This window comes from Nomascus leucogenys, chromosome 8 (genome assembly GCF_006542625.1).
Source record: "Nomascus leucogenys isolate Asia chromosome 8, Asia_NLE_v1, whole genome shotgun sequence".
NCBI classification, from domain to species: Eukaryota; Metazoa; Chordata; class Mammalia; order Primates; family Hylobatidae; genus Nomascus; species Nomascus leucogenys.
The window spans coordinates 59272196-59287868 of NC_044388.1; the positions used below are offsets into that span (position 1 = coordinate 59272196).

Genomic DNA, 15673 nt, shown 5'->3' on the forward strand with positions numbered 1-15673 from the left:
GTTCCAACAACTGTGTAAGCCAAATCCTTAAACTAAATAGGGTGCCCATAAAAAAAAAGTAAGTTGGAGGTAGCATCAGGGGAACGAACTTATGATTTAGGTGTGGATAGTAAGGAATAAGGAAAAATAAAGAACTACTCTCAGTTTCTGGCTTCAACAAACTGAGTAAATGGTGGTACCATTCCTGAAGTATTGGCAGCTGAGAAAAGAACAGTTATGGTCCCTTAATGCTTGTGAGTCATCGAAGCTATCAGATGTATATAACCGTGGACCTCTGTGGAGGGTCAAAGATACGGATAAATATCAGGAAATCATATAGCGATACCCAGCCTCTAAAAAATACTTCAAAAGAAATTTGTAGTAAATAAGAGAAATAAGACATGCCAAATAACAGGTTAAATAGCAGGGCAAGGCAGCACCCTATTTACTTTTATTACCTGGCAGGATTTGCGGGATAATTGCCCAGAACTGGCATATTGATCCAGATTTTTACATTATGCATCCCTGTTTGTTCCTTCCAAGCTGCAGGAGATCACTACTTGATTTAGGGGAATAAGCAGGGTTAGTCACAGGTTAGTAAATCTGCATGGGGACTGTGTAGACAAGGTAGGAGGCCAGTCATCCCCAAGGGGCTTTTATTGGCTCTGCAAGTCAAGCTCAATTCCTTAAAGTGAAGCACAGTTCCAGTCAAAGCTTTGGTAAAACAATCAGTTTCTCCAATTGTGTCTTCAGACTTCTATTGGTGTAGTGCATGCAGTTAACTCCTGTTTGACATTCATGAACATTTCGGCTCTTCATGAGTCCTGCACGTTTTTTCTCTATTCCAGTGTTGCGATCTTCAAAGCTATTAGAAACCCTTCAAAGCTATTAGAAACGATCCCAGATGGGGCCCTAAAATGAAGCAGCGTCGTTCGCTGGGGTAAATATCTGAGGTTTATCATCTCACACCAAAGAAATTGAAGACGTGGACACACAAGAAGTGAGTTTAAGAGCGCAGGTTTATAGGCGAAAGAAAGAGAAAGGAGAATAGTTCTTTCTCCTGCAGAGAGAGAGGGGCTCCCAAGTGGGTCTTCCCCAAATTACATTTTGAATCTGTCTACTTCCTTCCATCTCCACCGATACCTTCTAGTCCAAGCCACCATCATTTCTTGCCTGGACTACTTGCAGTCGTCTTCCTGCTTCCTAAACCCAGCTTTAATCCAGTATCCACACAGCATCGGGATGATTCCTCCCAAAACATAAATTGGATCATGCCACTTTGTTCCTTAAAATTCTTCAGTGGTGGCCGGGTGCGGTGGCTCATGCCTGTAATCCCAGCACTTTGGGAGGCTGAGGCGGGTGGATCACAAGGTCAGGAGTTCGAGACCAGCCTGGCCAAGTCGGTGAAACCCCATCTACTAAAAATACAAAATTTAGCCGGGCGTGGTGGCATGTGCCTGTAATCCTAGCTACTCAGGAGGCTGAGGTAGGAGAACCGCTTGAACCTGGGAGGCGGAGGTTGCAGTGAGCTGAGATCATGCCATTGCACTCCAGCCTGGACCACAAGAGCAAAACTCCATCTTAAAAAAAAAAAAGGCCGGGCGCAGTGGCTCACGCCTGTAATCCCAGCACTTTGGAAGGCCGAGGCAGGCGGATCATGAAGTCAGGAGTTCGAGACCATCCTGGTTAACACAGTGAAAGCCCGTCTCTACTAAAAATACAAAAAAATTAGCCAGAGGGCGCGGTGGCGGGCGCCTCTAGTCCCAGCTACTCTGGAGGCTGAGGCAGGAGAATGGCACGAACCCAAGAGGCGGAGCTTGCAGTAAGCCGAGATCACGCCACTGCACTCCAGCCTGGGCGACAGAGCGAGATTCCATCTAAAAAAATAAAAATTCTTCAGTGGTTTGCCACGGCTCTTGGAATAAAATCTAGATGCCCTGTATTGGACTTCAAGGCTCTGAGCCCTGCTTTCCATTTCAACCCAATTCATGCCATACTTCTCCTGTTTACACTGTGTTTACACAGTGATAAGTTGATCCCTTGTTAACTTGGCACCCATATACATCCCTTATACCATACTTAATTTCCAAATAAAGACATGGTAGCTCTGCCTAACATGATGCAACTAACATAATGTAACTATCCTGCATACAACTGAACATGCACTAATCCCTTTTCCAGAATTCGGCTTCCAGGATCTCAACATTTGGGATTTTAATCTTTTGGGATTGTGATTTTTGAGATTTTAGACATTAGGGATTTTGATCTTTCTGGATTTCAACATTTGGGATTATCTCATCCAGGACTGTGTCTTTTGGGATTATGATGGGCACCACCTAAAATCATAGGTTTGATGTGTTATTTATATCTTTTTCTATTATACATTAAAATAAGTCAGTAACTATTGAAATATTTGTGGACTGTCTAGACTCACTCTGTACCCCATGGGATCCTTGTACCACACGTTGGGAAATGATTGTCTCAGGGCCTCCAGCATGTCTGCTCACTCCCATCCCTGGCCCTTCCTCCCCATCCTGCTGGGATTCCTCAAGTCCCACCTTGGAACACGAACACTTAGAAGTAACAAAGCTCACTCTGTGCCAAGAGCAACGCTAAAGTATAAATGCAATTTTATTGATAAAAGAGTACCATCAAAGCCAATATAATGTATTGGCTAAGGACAGGGAGATGACCTGGATTCAAATCTTGGTCTCCCACTTGCTCTATAAGTCATTTCACCTCCTCAAGTAACTCAGGGGACAGCTGTGAGGATTAAATCAATTAATGTATGTTCAGGGCTTACAACGTATGACACATGGTAAATACTGATTTTTGTATATATATATATATATATTTAACTTTTTCTTTTTTCTTTTTTTAAATGTTCTTTATTTTTTGAGACAGGGTCTAGCTCTGTTGCCCACGCTGGAGTGCAGTGGTGCTATCTCAGCTCACTACAACCTCTACCTCCTGGGCTCAAGCCATCCTCCCACCTCAAACTTCTGAGTAGCTGGGACTACAGGTGTGTGCAATCACACCCGGATAATTTTTGTAATTTTTTTGGTAGAGATGGAGTTTTGCCATGTTGCCCAAGCTGGTCTCTATTTCCTGGGCTCAAGCGATCCACCTGCCTCAGCCTCCCAAAGTGCTAGGATTACAGGTGTGAGCCACCATGTTTGGCCAGTAAGTGCTATATAAATGTTAGGTATTATTATAGCTTGTGAGTTTTGGCAATGGAAGTTCAAAGGAAAAAGTAACCAATGAGTGTACTAAGCATCTTTCCCTTTGAAAAAAATTGGTTGGTTAGAAACTCATAGGAGTGTACTCATACGTACTTAATCTTTTGTTAAGTACTGCATGCATTTATGATGTTGGAGTATTAGGCTTTTATGAATTAGTTGGATGATATAGAATGCTCAATGATTTAAAATGGCATCTGACTGACTACAATTTAGCTATACAAATTGATTATTCTATGCAAATTTGAGGATGATACTTCTAGGCACCTCCCCAAAATATATTGCTCGTGTAGTTTATCTTTATTTGAAAACAGAATATTTTCACTAAAGTGTGTGTGTGAACATTCCAAATGTTTTGAAAAGGCTTTCTGTTATGACAGAGCACAACAACAGGTATTTTGCAAATAAACTACAAAACAGTCAAACTATTTAATACTTTTTTTTTTTTTGAGACAGGGTCTTGCTCTGTTGCCCAAGCTGGAGTGCAGTAGTACAAAGATGGCTGACTGCAGCCTTGACCTCTTGGGTTCAAATGATCCTCCAACCTCAGCTTCCCAGGTAGCTAGGACTACAGGCACACTGCCATGCCCGGGGGTCTCTCTCTGTTGCCCAGGCTGGTCTCAAACTCCTGGGCTCAAGCAATCCTCCTGCCTTGGTCTCCCAAAGTGTTGGGATTACAGGCGTGAGCCACCTCTCTCAGCCTATTTAATAAGTTTTAATGTTTCATAACAACTATTTCCCAGGTCATAATATGAACAATTTTTTTCCTATTTCTGTTTTGAAGTAAGGCAAGAATTAGCTTCATTACTTTAAAATGTCCTTATTACATTTAATTGAACATTATCAATTACCTTTATAAAGAATAACAGAGGAACCGTAAAGCTGTATTTCAGCAAAACATTTTAATTCTAATTCTGAAACCTAATCAGAAAAAAAATGTATTTAGTACAATGATAATCCATTAAATACAACTCATCATTGTTAGGCTGTCTCTGTTATGGAAACTGTCCTGTTATGAAAAGGTTATGAAACTATCATGTTATGAAAAGCTAATATTGAATCTTTTAAAAACAAATGAACTTTACCATTGCTAGAGACTTTTTGAAAAGCTATAGATACATACGTTGGAGATAAAACAATCAAAATTACTTCCTGAAGCTAGTTTAACGGGTTCTAAATGCTAAACAAAAATTTCATGAAATGACTCAGGTGTTAAGATTGTAAAAATTTCTTCCTGAAGCTATTTTGGCAGGCTCTAGGCATATGAAATTCCCTAAGATGCTCTAATGGGAAAAGTCCTAGAATAAGAACCAGAACCCTTGACTTCTACTCCTGCTAACAAACTAAGTGAACTTAGGTCAGTATTTAACCTCCTCCAGTTTGCTTATTTGTTCATTTGAGAGACTCACACTTTCCTCATTACTTCTATGTATTGTAGCCAGTTTCAAAATGCTGTGTGAAATTCCCATATTATCTAAACATTTCCAGCTGGTTATTTTCTCAGCTACTCAGCATTTTTACTACTATCTGTGTTTCTTTGCACACAAGGTGAATCTCCCAACTCAATAAGAGATCATTGCCACTTCACATTTCCCTGCCTCCTGCCTGCATGCATGCACGCTGCTATTACGTCCCCTGGATTGTCCTTCAAAAATCCTCATTGTTGTAGGTAAAGAAGGGACCCACTCTGTCTGAGTAACTGATTGCAGAGCCCAGCCCAGACAGACACACATCCCAAGTCTCTGCTTCATCTGTCCTAGAGGAAACTGGCTCGTGGGGAATAGCCACAGTGGGTCTGATGGCCCGGCAATCTCCTGCAATTTTCACAGGAAGTGGCCCTGAAGGAGAGGCTGCCCTGGTGACTGTCACTGGAGGACCCCAGGCTTCTGGACAGACAGACATCCCAGTATCTTCAGGAGCATAGTTACAGCTCGAAAGGCTCTTCACCTCTCGCACACTGTCACTGTATTTCATAGCAGGGGGCTGGTAGGCCTGGTAGGACACTTTAGTGGTGGTGGTGATCACGGTTTGTAGGGCAGGGGCACCTGGTGGCGGAGTCGTGAGGTAGCTGCAGGGAAGCTCTGGGTTATAATAAGGGCGAGTGGCCATGGCCTGAAACTGCCCATGGTCAGTCCTCTCCACAAGGCTGGGTTTTCCAACAGCTGGTTTCCAGCCATGCTGTTTGTTGGTGAGATCAAAGCTTCTCTCATAGCTGCTGTATGAATTCACATTATATTGTAGTGTGTTCAGATGAACCCAGTCTGTGTCATTAGGTATACTGGTGGAATCCTTATAAAGGCTGGGATATGGGCTCGAATTTGTATAACCAGGGTTTGCCAATTCATAGCTGCAAGGTGGCCTAGGCAAATAGATTCTTGGGCTTGAGTATCTCTGAAAGGGTGGCATTTTGCCTCCTTGAAAGGTGGCTAGGTCACAGGTAGCTTTGTAAGCATCAGAGTTTGGGAAGGAAGGGCAAGGCTGCCCTGGAATAGGGAAGCTGGTTTCAGTAACGATATCAAAGTCTTCTGGATTTTCCAAGGGAGGTATGTTGCTGAAATGACCACTGCTGTCTTGATTTTCTTCTGCCTAGAAAAATGATACAAACACAGACACATGCTATGTAAATCGTGTGGACACCCTCACCTGTAACAATAGCCAAGAAGTAAGTAAAAACAGACATCCATGTGCTGGGCTCTGCGTTGTGAACATGGCACTGCTCAGGTATGTGATTTAAGCACGTGGTCCAGGGGTTGCTAAGCTTGGGCTCGCTCAGACATAAATAACAACAACTGAATGACAAAGGTCCATGGTAGCCAGGTAGGATGCTTCTGAGTGGCAGATGGTCCTGTTCTCACCTATACTGTGTTCCTAATAGTGGAGACTTAGGAGCCACACAGGCCTGGGTTCAATTCCTGACTCTGCCCCTCACGAATTGTACAAGCCACTTAACTTCTCTGAGCCTCAGATTCTTCATCTTAAAAATGGAACTTAATAATAGTAACCTCATTATAGGGTTTCTGCAACCATTAAATGTGTGAAACTCTTAGACCAGTGCCTGGGACATAGGAAGTGCTGGAAAATGTCAGTTTCTGTTATCCTTACACTAACACTCTGTCTGCTTGGCATGCTTTGGTTGAAAAGCCAAACTGAATTAAATTGCACAGATAAATTTTATCCATTCTTGTGGATGAAATAATGGAAAGGACCCTCTCAAGGGTGCACTGTTAAATTCCTGTTGGTAGGCACCTATTTCTATCTTTATTACTGTTGCATAATTGCCCTTATATTAGGATGTCAGCTCAGCACACTGACATATTAGGACTGTATCATTGCCTGTAGAGATTGTTGCTTTTTGTTTTAAGGAGAAGAAAGGATTAGAAACCCTATCCAAATGTTGCTTTAATGATATTTTGTTACAGACATATAATTTTCACATGAAATCAAACCTTTGTAATTAATGTATGACCTTCATATTTTGCATAACGATAAGTGTATCTTGGAATGAAAATGAGCTGAGACCACTGTGCACTATCAGCTCCCTGTTACCTCGGATTCTCGAATTCTCTTTTTCTGGGGTTGGTAGAAAGAGGCCATTTGTCTCTTGATGGCGCTTCTTCTAGCTTCCGTCTCTGATTTGCTCTCTGGTCTTGGATGATCATGAACTCCCTTGGCCTGCGATAAGGAGAAAATGAATCATACATTTGTGCCTCTAAACGAAGCTGACAATGTTGCCCAAAAATTGATCATGCCTTTCCCAACATCTCAAGTGTTTAGTTTTGTTTCTTTCAAAATGACAGAAAAAAAAATTCTTGAACAAATAAAACAGGCTCGAGAATTGACATCTGAAAAGATCACCTGCAATCCCTTCACTCTATTAAAAGAACTATAACTTGGTTTCCCATCTGTGGACCTTAAACAGCACAAAGTAGTGGGCAAATTTCTAGGCTCCCGCTAGGTCCCTGGGGAGCTCCAGCACGTATTTCTGGCCACTGGGGCTGTATTTTGTTTGGCCCAGGGTTCCCAAGGCACATGACAGGTGGTTTGGCCTTTGTGGTCTGATGAAAAGTATCCATCACAAATTGTGTTCTCACCTGACCTACCTGAAAAAAGATTGCGTTGCCATCAAGCCGCCAAAAGTTGGTTACGGGGTATCCACTGTGCCCTCGACAAGGAATCAACTCCAAAGCAGAATGACAGTTAGGGCATGCCTTCTCTGCAAAGCCCCAAAGGGAGAAATATTAACCCTGACCCTAGACCCTTCTGAAGGATGAAAGGGAAAATTAGTTGGGAACAAAGAACTCATGCTTGGGCGCAGTGGCTCACGCCAGTAATCCCAGCACTTTGGGAGGCCAAGGTGGGTGGATCACCTGAGGTCGGGAGTTCAAGACCAGCCTGACCAACATGGAGAAACCCTGTCTCTATTAAAAACACAAAATTAGCCGGGCGTGGTGGCTCACCCCTCTAATCCCAGCACTTTGGGAGGCCGAGACGGGCAGATCACCTGAGGTCAGGAGTTCAAGACCAGCCTGACCAACATGGAGAAACCCTGTCTCTACTAAAAATGCAAAATTAGCTGGGCGTGGTGGCGCATGCCTGTAATCCCAGCTACTTGGGAGGCTGAGGCAGGAGGATTGCTTGAACCCGGGAGGCGGAGGTTGCAGTGAGCTGAGATCGCACCATTGCAGTCCAGCCTGAGTGACACAGGAGACTCTGTCTCAAACAAACAAACAAAAACAACAACAAAAAAAAACTCATGACTCCAGGGTCACCCTCTCCCTGGCCCCATGTCCTCACTCTGCTGTTTCAGCCGTGCCTTGTCGCAGATGGCCGGCCGCAGCTGCAGGTGGGAACCATCGGGCAGGGCGCAGGCCTGTGCACACACCACCACACCCAGGCACGACTTCTTGAGGATGTGGCCATTGTGGTTGTTGGTGTTGCGCATGGCCCAGCCGCTCAGGTGGCGCTGCGCCTTCTTCTCATCACTGCTGTAGATGAAGCGCACATAGCCGTCAGGCCACTCTCGGAATTGGTCGAAGAGGGCCAGCTCCTGGAAGAGTGCAGAAGGAAGGGTGGTCAGTTTATCCAGTCCAAACTGCACACATCATGCTCTAAAATTTCTCCAAGCACATTGAGATAAAAACACGTTCTTTTTAAATCCAGTAATGTCAAATCCTAAAATGCCACACTTTCTGTATAAGACTTCCTGACAACCAGGTAATAATTAATGTTTATATAGTGCTTATCTGTTAAATACTCTACATGTATTAATTCATCAAGACTTCAAACTACAGCCAAACAATTTTTTCCAATTTACCGACGAGGACATGGAGGGCAGAGGGGTTAATCAACTTGCCTAAGGTCACATCACACAGGTAGCAAGATCTGGCTCTAGGGTTTGCACCCTGGCAGTCCCATTCCAGAGCCTGTACTTCTTACCACTATGTTATATCACTTCTTGGTGTGTTTAAATGTTGAAAACATTTTTAAGTTAAGTATCAAAGTACCAGCAGAAAAAGTGATTGGAATGTTCTATCACTGAAATGCAATTTAACTGGTAAATATTTTTAAGTCAGTGCATTTTCTTCAAAAGCACTTGGCTCTCTATGCCAAACCTGTCAGTCACATTAGCAGTGGCACTCGGAGTAATGTCAGAGAGGAAAGAACAGCTTCCCTCCCTACTCTCAACTTGGCTCTCCAAGTTTAAAAGGTACTGCAATAAAGGACTTAAGCCATGAGCTTTGGGGTGTGAGTGAGCTTGCCTGGCACCGGACTGCTCCACAGAGCAATATGGGACTGTCATTCTCCTCAACAAAGAACCACATGGCTGAAATAATAAGTTATATCTAAAATACTGAGCATTGCCTTAGTATTCATATTTGGCAGTCTTTGTCAATTTAATGCATTATTTACACTGCAATAAATGTCACTTTTGCATATAAGTTTCATTGAAAAATCACCCATTACTGAGCACTGTCTTTTTTCTTTTTTTTGAGATGGAATCTCACTCTGTCACCCAGGCTGGAGTGTAGTAGCATGATCTCAGCTCACTGCAACCTCCGCATCCGGGTTCAAGTGATTCTCCTGCCTCAGCCTCCTGACTACCTGGGACTACAGGTGCATGCCACCATGCCTGGCTATTGTTTGTATTTTTAGTAGAGATGGGGTTTCACCATGTTGGCCAGGATGGTCTTGATCTTCCTGACCTCATGATCCACCCACCTTGGCCTCCCAAATTACTGGGATTACAGGCATAAGCCACCATGCCCGGCCACTAAGCACTTTCTTTTATGTAATGTTTAGGGCTGCTTTCACACTACAGTGCAGAATTGAATATTTGGAACAGAAACAGTATGACCTGCAAAGCCATATTATGCAATATATATAATTCTCACAACATCTTTGCAAGATGGGCATCTTTACTTTTGTTTACTAAATAAGGAAGTGGAGGTTCAATAGATAAACTTTCACAGTGGCATAGCTGGAATATAAACAGAAGGTGGGTAGCAGCCAGACCCAGTAGCTTTGCTGGTGTAATAAAGGCTCAGAAGAGTGTATCATAGTAGTAAGCCATTTGCATCTCCTCCCCACTCTTGACACTCAGGAAAATTAGATCAAACATTTGCGAAGCTGAAGTATTCACAGTTGGAAAATTCCAACTTGTATACATCATTAATACTGCACATTCTAACAGTAATAAGGTAAATGGGTGATTTTGTTTCCAAAATTACAAAGATATTGTTGAAATCATTATTACTACCATAGGTATTATTTATCTTTTCTCTGAAATATTACAATTGACATAAATTTATACATCAATGTAAGGTAAGTCACAAATGAAATATATAATGATATACTATCAACTCCAAGCTTATATTAAATGCTAATATCTTTGTTTTAAAAGTGAATATTTTAACTTAAGGATCTTAGTAATGAATTGACAATTTTCCAGAAAACACCATTTCTTTAGCTCTCCCTTAAGGATGTAGACTAGGCCCCCATGCCTCACATTAGCTACTGAGGTAGTGACCCTGGCAATGAAGCCACAGAGACTGTATTTTTAAAATCAGTACAAGAATAGAGGATGTCAAGGATTGGGTTTCATTTGTTCTAAAGTGTTGGCATTTGTGTGTGTGTACACACACATACATAGACACTGAACCTGATCGTAGACCTGGAGGAGAGTTTGAGATGGTTATCTCACTCTACCACTTGATGATAAGTGAGTAAGTAGCCTGAGACTAAGGCAAATTCAAGGACTCTCTCAAGGTCATACAGGTAGTTTAACTCACTCATTCGGTTAGCCAGAGCAGGGCGATGCTGTTTCTTCACTTCTCTATGTCCCAGTGTGCCTGGCCCTTTTGAGATATTACACACATGCTTCCTGCTTAACAACCAGTCTCCTAAAAAAAAGTTCATATTTACATGGGAAGTCTAGCAAATGCTTGAGAGATGAACCATAATTACATTATTTGGAGTGACTTTTCTAAAATGCAAGATACGACTGTTTCCTGTGAAGATGTACATGGACAGAAACAGAATGAGATGCACTTGCTGTACTGTGGTCCACTTTCATGAAAATGGTACCATGTGACTCTAAAGTAGGCAGACTTTAAAACAAAGGAGTGGGCCGGGCACGGTGGCTCACACCTGTAATCCCAGCACTTTGGGAGGCTGAGGCGGGTGGATCAGCTGAGGTCAGGAGATTGAGACCAGCCTGACCAACATAGAGAAACCCAATCTCTACTAAAAATACAAAATTAGCTGGACGTGGTGGTGCATGCCTGTGGTCCCAGCTACTTGGGAAGCTGAGGCAAGAGGATCGCTTGAACCTGGGGGAGGGAGGTTGCAGTGAGCCGAGATCGTCCGATTGCACCCCAGCCTAGGCAATAAAAGTTAAACTCCACCTCAAAAAACAAACAAACAATAACAAAAAACCCCAACAAACAAATAAAAACAAAGGAGTAAAACGCCCCTAACCTACTACAAATATATGGATCCAAAAAAGTGCTGACCTCTTTGAGAGGCGACACAATGTTGCAATGAATTGCTATTCATCTGAACAGCTATCAGACACATTTTAGTTGCTGAAAAAATGACACATCTCTTTTATCCCTGTGCCACAACATTGCTGGAAGCCCACATTTGTAAATGGTTGGGAAGCAACTCTCATTCTACACCCCCTATCCCCTACAGCCAGGACTTCAATGTCACTCAATTTTGGCCCAAACCAGTATGACCAATCATAATTGGTCATTCTCTGGAACTGGCTTTAAACCACCCAACTTCATTCACCACTTCATCCACCCCAGTCATTCTTTGGACTTGGCTCCAAACCATTTTTGCTTTACTGAAATAAAGCAAAATACAACAAATTCACCCTAAAAGAATGATGATTTGCTTGTCATTAGAGAAGAAGTAAGTTTTGGGTACAGATGGCCTCGTTGGCATGACTATGGGGCCTCCTTCCTCCGAGCAGTTAGGGAGGTCTGAACAAATTGCTCAAGTCGGGCTATTTGTTTTAAATTTAGGTCATTAGATTCACTTTACAGTGTACCTCAGTTTTGCTGCATGAGAAGCAGTGGTATTTACATCTGTTTAGATTTTCTCTTTAGCTTCCTCATGGATTTAAAGTAAATGAATAAGGAGAGAGGCACCTGATTTCTACCTTGGTTAAAGGAAAGTGAAAGGACAGGCGTCTGGCTCTCCCCAAGACTGGGAATGTGGAGCCTCATCAACATTTCCTGCTGCTTTCCGTGTGATTTCAGGCAAGCACAAGGAAACTTTTTTTTTTTTTGAGATGGAGTTTTGCTCTTGTTGCCCAGGCTGGAGTTCAATGGCGCGATCTTGGCTCACCGCAACCTCCGCCTCCCGGGTTCAAGCCATTCTCCTGCCTCAGCCTCCCGAGTAGCTGGGGCTATAGGCATGCACCACCAAGCTCGGCTGATTTTGTATTTTTGGTAGAGACGGGGTTTCTCCATGTTGGTTAGGCTGGTCTTGAACTCCCGACCTCAGGTTATCCGCCCGCCTCAGCCTCCCAAAGTGCTGGGATTACAGGCGTGAGCCACAGCGCCCGGCCAAGAAGACACATTTCTAAACCCAACTCAGCCTTTCGTAGAGTCCAGTTCTCTTTCTACACTTGAGGGGGCCTCAGAAACCCAGAAATTTTGCGCGCGCGCGCGCGGGCGTGTGTGTGTGTGTGTGTGTGTGTGTGTGTGTGTGTGTCTATGGTCGGTCCGCAGACTCTTCAAGAACTCGAATGCCATTCTCCCTCCTTCGGATGGACAGCGCCCCGCGTGCCCGCACACACCCGGTTCACTTACCTGAGGCATCTGCGGATCGTTGATGTCCCAGCTGAGCTGCATCCCATAGGAGCACACGCCGACCGCTTCCTGCACCGCGGCCGCCGGCATCTGCCCAACTAGCTCGCGCTTTCCGCCCAGGGTTCTGAAAAATAGAAGAAAAAGGGACGGGTGCGCCAGGTGGATTTTTTTCCTTCTCTTTAAAGAAGAAAGTGGGGTGTGTGAAGGGGAGGGGCAGAGAGAGAGAGAAAGAGAGAGAGGTTGTTTAGAAATCTGGAAGCTGGGGACAATGGTTATGGACCCGGGCGGCGCCCTGTCCTCGGCCGCGGTGCTGAACGGTCTCCACCCGAACCGCAGTATCGACCTCTGGCAGCCGCCCCCTCCTTTATAAAGATACACCTCCGGGGGGCTCCGCCCTGTCTCGCCTACTTCGCTAGCGCCCACGCTCCACGGGCCGGTCCCCCCCCTCTCCACCACAGTCCCAGGAACGGAGGTGGAGGTTAAACTCAGCCCTGGAAGCAAAGGGAAACTGCAGCCAGGGGGTGGGGGTGGAGAGGGGAAGTTGGAATGTATCCTTTAAGTTTAAAATCTGATTCTTCTCTTCTCTTTTTTTCTTTTGTCTCACTCTGTTGCCCAGGCTGGAGTGCAGTGGCGCCATCTCGGCTCACTGCAACCTCCGCCTCCCAGGTTCAAGCGATTCTCCTGCCTCAACCTCCCGAGTAGCTGGGATTACAGGTCCGTGCCACCACTCCTGGCTAATTTTTGTATTTTTAGTAGGGACAGGTTTTCGCCATGCGAAACCCTGACCAAGCTGGTCTTGAACTCCTGACCTCAGGTGATCCGCCCGCCTGGGCCTCCCAAAGTGCTGGGATTGCAGGCGTGAGCAACCGCGCCCGGCTTATTTTCTCCCCCCTCCCCAAACGCAACCAGCTTCCCTGATTTCGTAAAGGGGCTTAGATGGAGGCTTTGGAAGCAGAGGCTTTCCAGCAAAGTCCCCTGAGAGCCAACACGCAATTCCAGGAGAGCGTGGGAACCGTGCGTGGGCCCCTCTGCCGTTCGCGCGCGCCCTAGCCTGAATAACCGCCCCCACACCTCCTAGTTAGGGGTCGGCCTATTTTGGGCCTCCACTGCCGGCTCTTCCCCTAACTATTGTGCCTGTCTCGAAGTCTTCGCTCGGCTGTTTGGTATGTGCGAGGGGGCGCCAAGCCTCCGCGTATGCTCGCGAGCCCAGGCGCCTTCACGCGCCCGGGGACTTCGGAGGGACCTGGCCCTGCAGGAACGGAGTCCTACAAAGTGAACCCGGAGGAGATGGGGGGAAATGAGCCCGGGGTAGGTGGGAGCCTGGGGAAGGAGGGAAAGGGGGGAGGGAAAAAGTCCCGAAGAACTCCTCGCTTTCTCCACTGCTTTGGCTCCCTCTGGGTCTCAGCTTCCTTATCTGTTTTATCTGTTGAATAAGAGGTTGTGGTTCGGCAAGCTCTCAGTTGCCACCCACCCGAACACAACTCTTTTTTTTTTTTTTTTTGAGACAGAGTTTCACTCTGTCGCCCGGGCTGGAGTGCAGTGGTGCAATCTTGGCTCACTGCAACCTCCGCCTCCCAGGTTCAAACGATTCTCCTGCCTCAGCCTCCCGAGTAGCTGGGACTATAGGCACGCGCCACCGCGACCAGCTAATTTTGCATTTTTAGTAGAGACAGGGTTTCACCAAATTGGCCAGGATGGTCTCGATCTGTTGACCTCATGATCCACCTGCCTCGGCCTCTCAAAGTGCTGGGATTACAGGCGTGAGCCACGGCGCCCGGCCCACAACTCTTAAAAAAAACAAAACAAAACAAAAAAAACCTTTACTGATATAGTCTTGGAAATATCACGACGAAATTGTCTTTACTCCATTACAGTCTTGGGAGGCTTTGGGGGACTAGAGAATCGCGGTGGTGCGGGGGTGCGCAGGACAATGTGGGTTCTCCGGGGCTGGGACGAAACCTTCTTCATCTGAGCAGCCGACTCGCCCAGGGCTACTCGGGCACATGGAGACCCTCAGTATAAAAACAAATAAACAAACAAAAAACCGATTGAAGTGACTAAAGTCACTCTTTGACTACCCCAAGGCCGGATTCTGGGCGGCCAGGGAAAAGGGCTTCTGGAATTTACTCCCCGCGCCCTTGTTTTGCAGCTGCACGCTTCCATTCCCAGCCCTAGCCAGAGAAGAGGAGCCAACTCCTCACGGCGGATCCCTTGATAGAGGAGGATGAACCGAATCCATGACCCTCCAGACCCGGGAAGCGACGCGCCCTAGACCTTGGCACCGCAAAGCCAGTGCTGGGCACATGGACGGGTGCTGCGCGGGACTCGGCCGGGAGGGCGCCCATGCCAACGCCTCTTGCAGGATTAGTGCCTTAGGTTGGCAAAGGGCGGATAAAGGAAGAGCGAAACAACCTCAGGAAGCTAAGGGTGGTCCACGCTCCCTGTCCTTTTACTTCCCCAGCCAAACGCATAGCGAGGCTTGCTTAGAAAAGTCGATCCCGCGATTGGTCGCAGTGGCTCATGCCTGTAATCCCAGCACTTTGAGAGGCCGAAACGGGAGGATCGCTTGAGCCCAGGAGTGCAAGACCAGCCTGAGCAACATGGCGAAACCCTCTCTTCCAAAATAAAATTAAAAAAAAAAAAAAAGCCGGGCATGGTGGCGTGTGCCTGTAGTCCCAGCTACTTGGGAGGCTGAGGCGGAAGGATCGCTTGAATCCAGGAGGCAGTGGTTGCAGTGACCTGAGATAGCGCCGATGCGCCCCAGCCTGGGCGACAGAACGAGACTCTGTCTCAAAAAAAAAAGAAAAGAAAGAAAGAGAGGAAGGAAGCAAGGAAGGAGAAAGAAAAGAAAAAAGAAAAAGGATCCCAGTCGGTCAGAGGAGCCTGCCAGTGGCAGCGGACCAGCGAACTCTGTTGGGGAGAAAGGCCAACTTTGAGCAGTTCCTCACGATTTTTTCCTCCTTTATCTTCAAGCTGGGGTCCTCCTCCCAAGCAAAGCCGAAGGGTCCTAGCAGAAGCAAGTGATTTGTTCATTCCCAGCCTCCTTTTTCCCGAAGTTCTCCTGTCCTAAAAGGTCCTGTCAGTCAGGGTATCTGATTAAAATCACTCTCAAATGGTCACCACTAAGGTCTAGTT

At 45.7% G+C, this 15673-nt stretch overlaps 1 protein-coding gene and 1 long non-coding RNA gene across 2 annotated transcripts; one reads left to right on the forward strand and one right to left on the reverse strand.

The window, feature by feature from the left end:
• Positions 1-4105: 4105 nt before the first annotated feature.
• Positions 4106-12996, reverse strand: GCM2 (glial cells missing transcription factor 2). Its single transcript, XM_003263506.2, has 5 exons — positions 12539-12996; positions 8013-8265; positions 7319-7431; positions 6765-6890; positions 4106-5804 (listed from the first exon to the last, which is right to left on the reverse strand). Exons 1-5 carry the CDS (start codon positions 12626-12628, stop codon positions 4866-4868), a joined length of 1521 nt encoding a protein of 506 aa, XP_003263554.1. The 5' UTR covers positions 12629-12996; the 3' UTR covers positions 4106-4865.
• On the forward strand, positions 12615-15179 carry LOC115836345. The gene is made up of 3 exons (XR_004031360.1): positions 12615-12697; positions 13155-13252; positions 14688-15179. It is a non-coding gene; the product is annotated as an uncharacterized LOC115836345 (long non-coding RNA).
• The last annotated feature ends 494 nt before the right edge of the window (positions 15180-15673 follow it).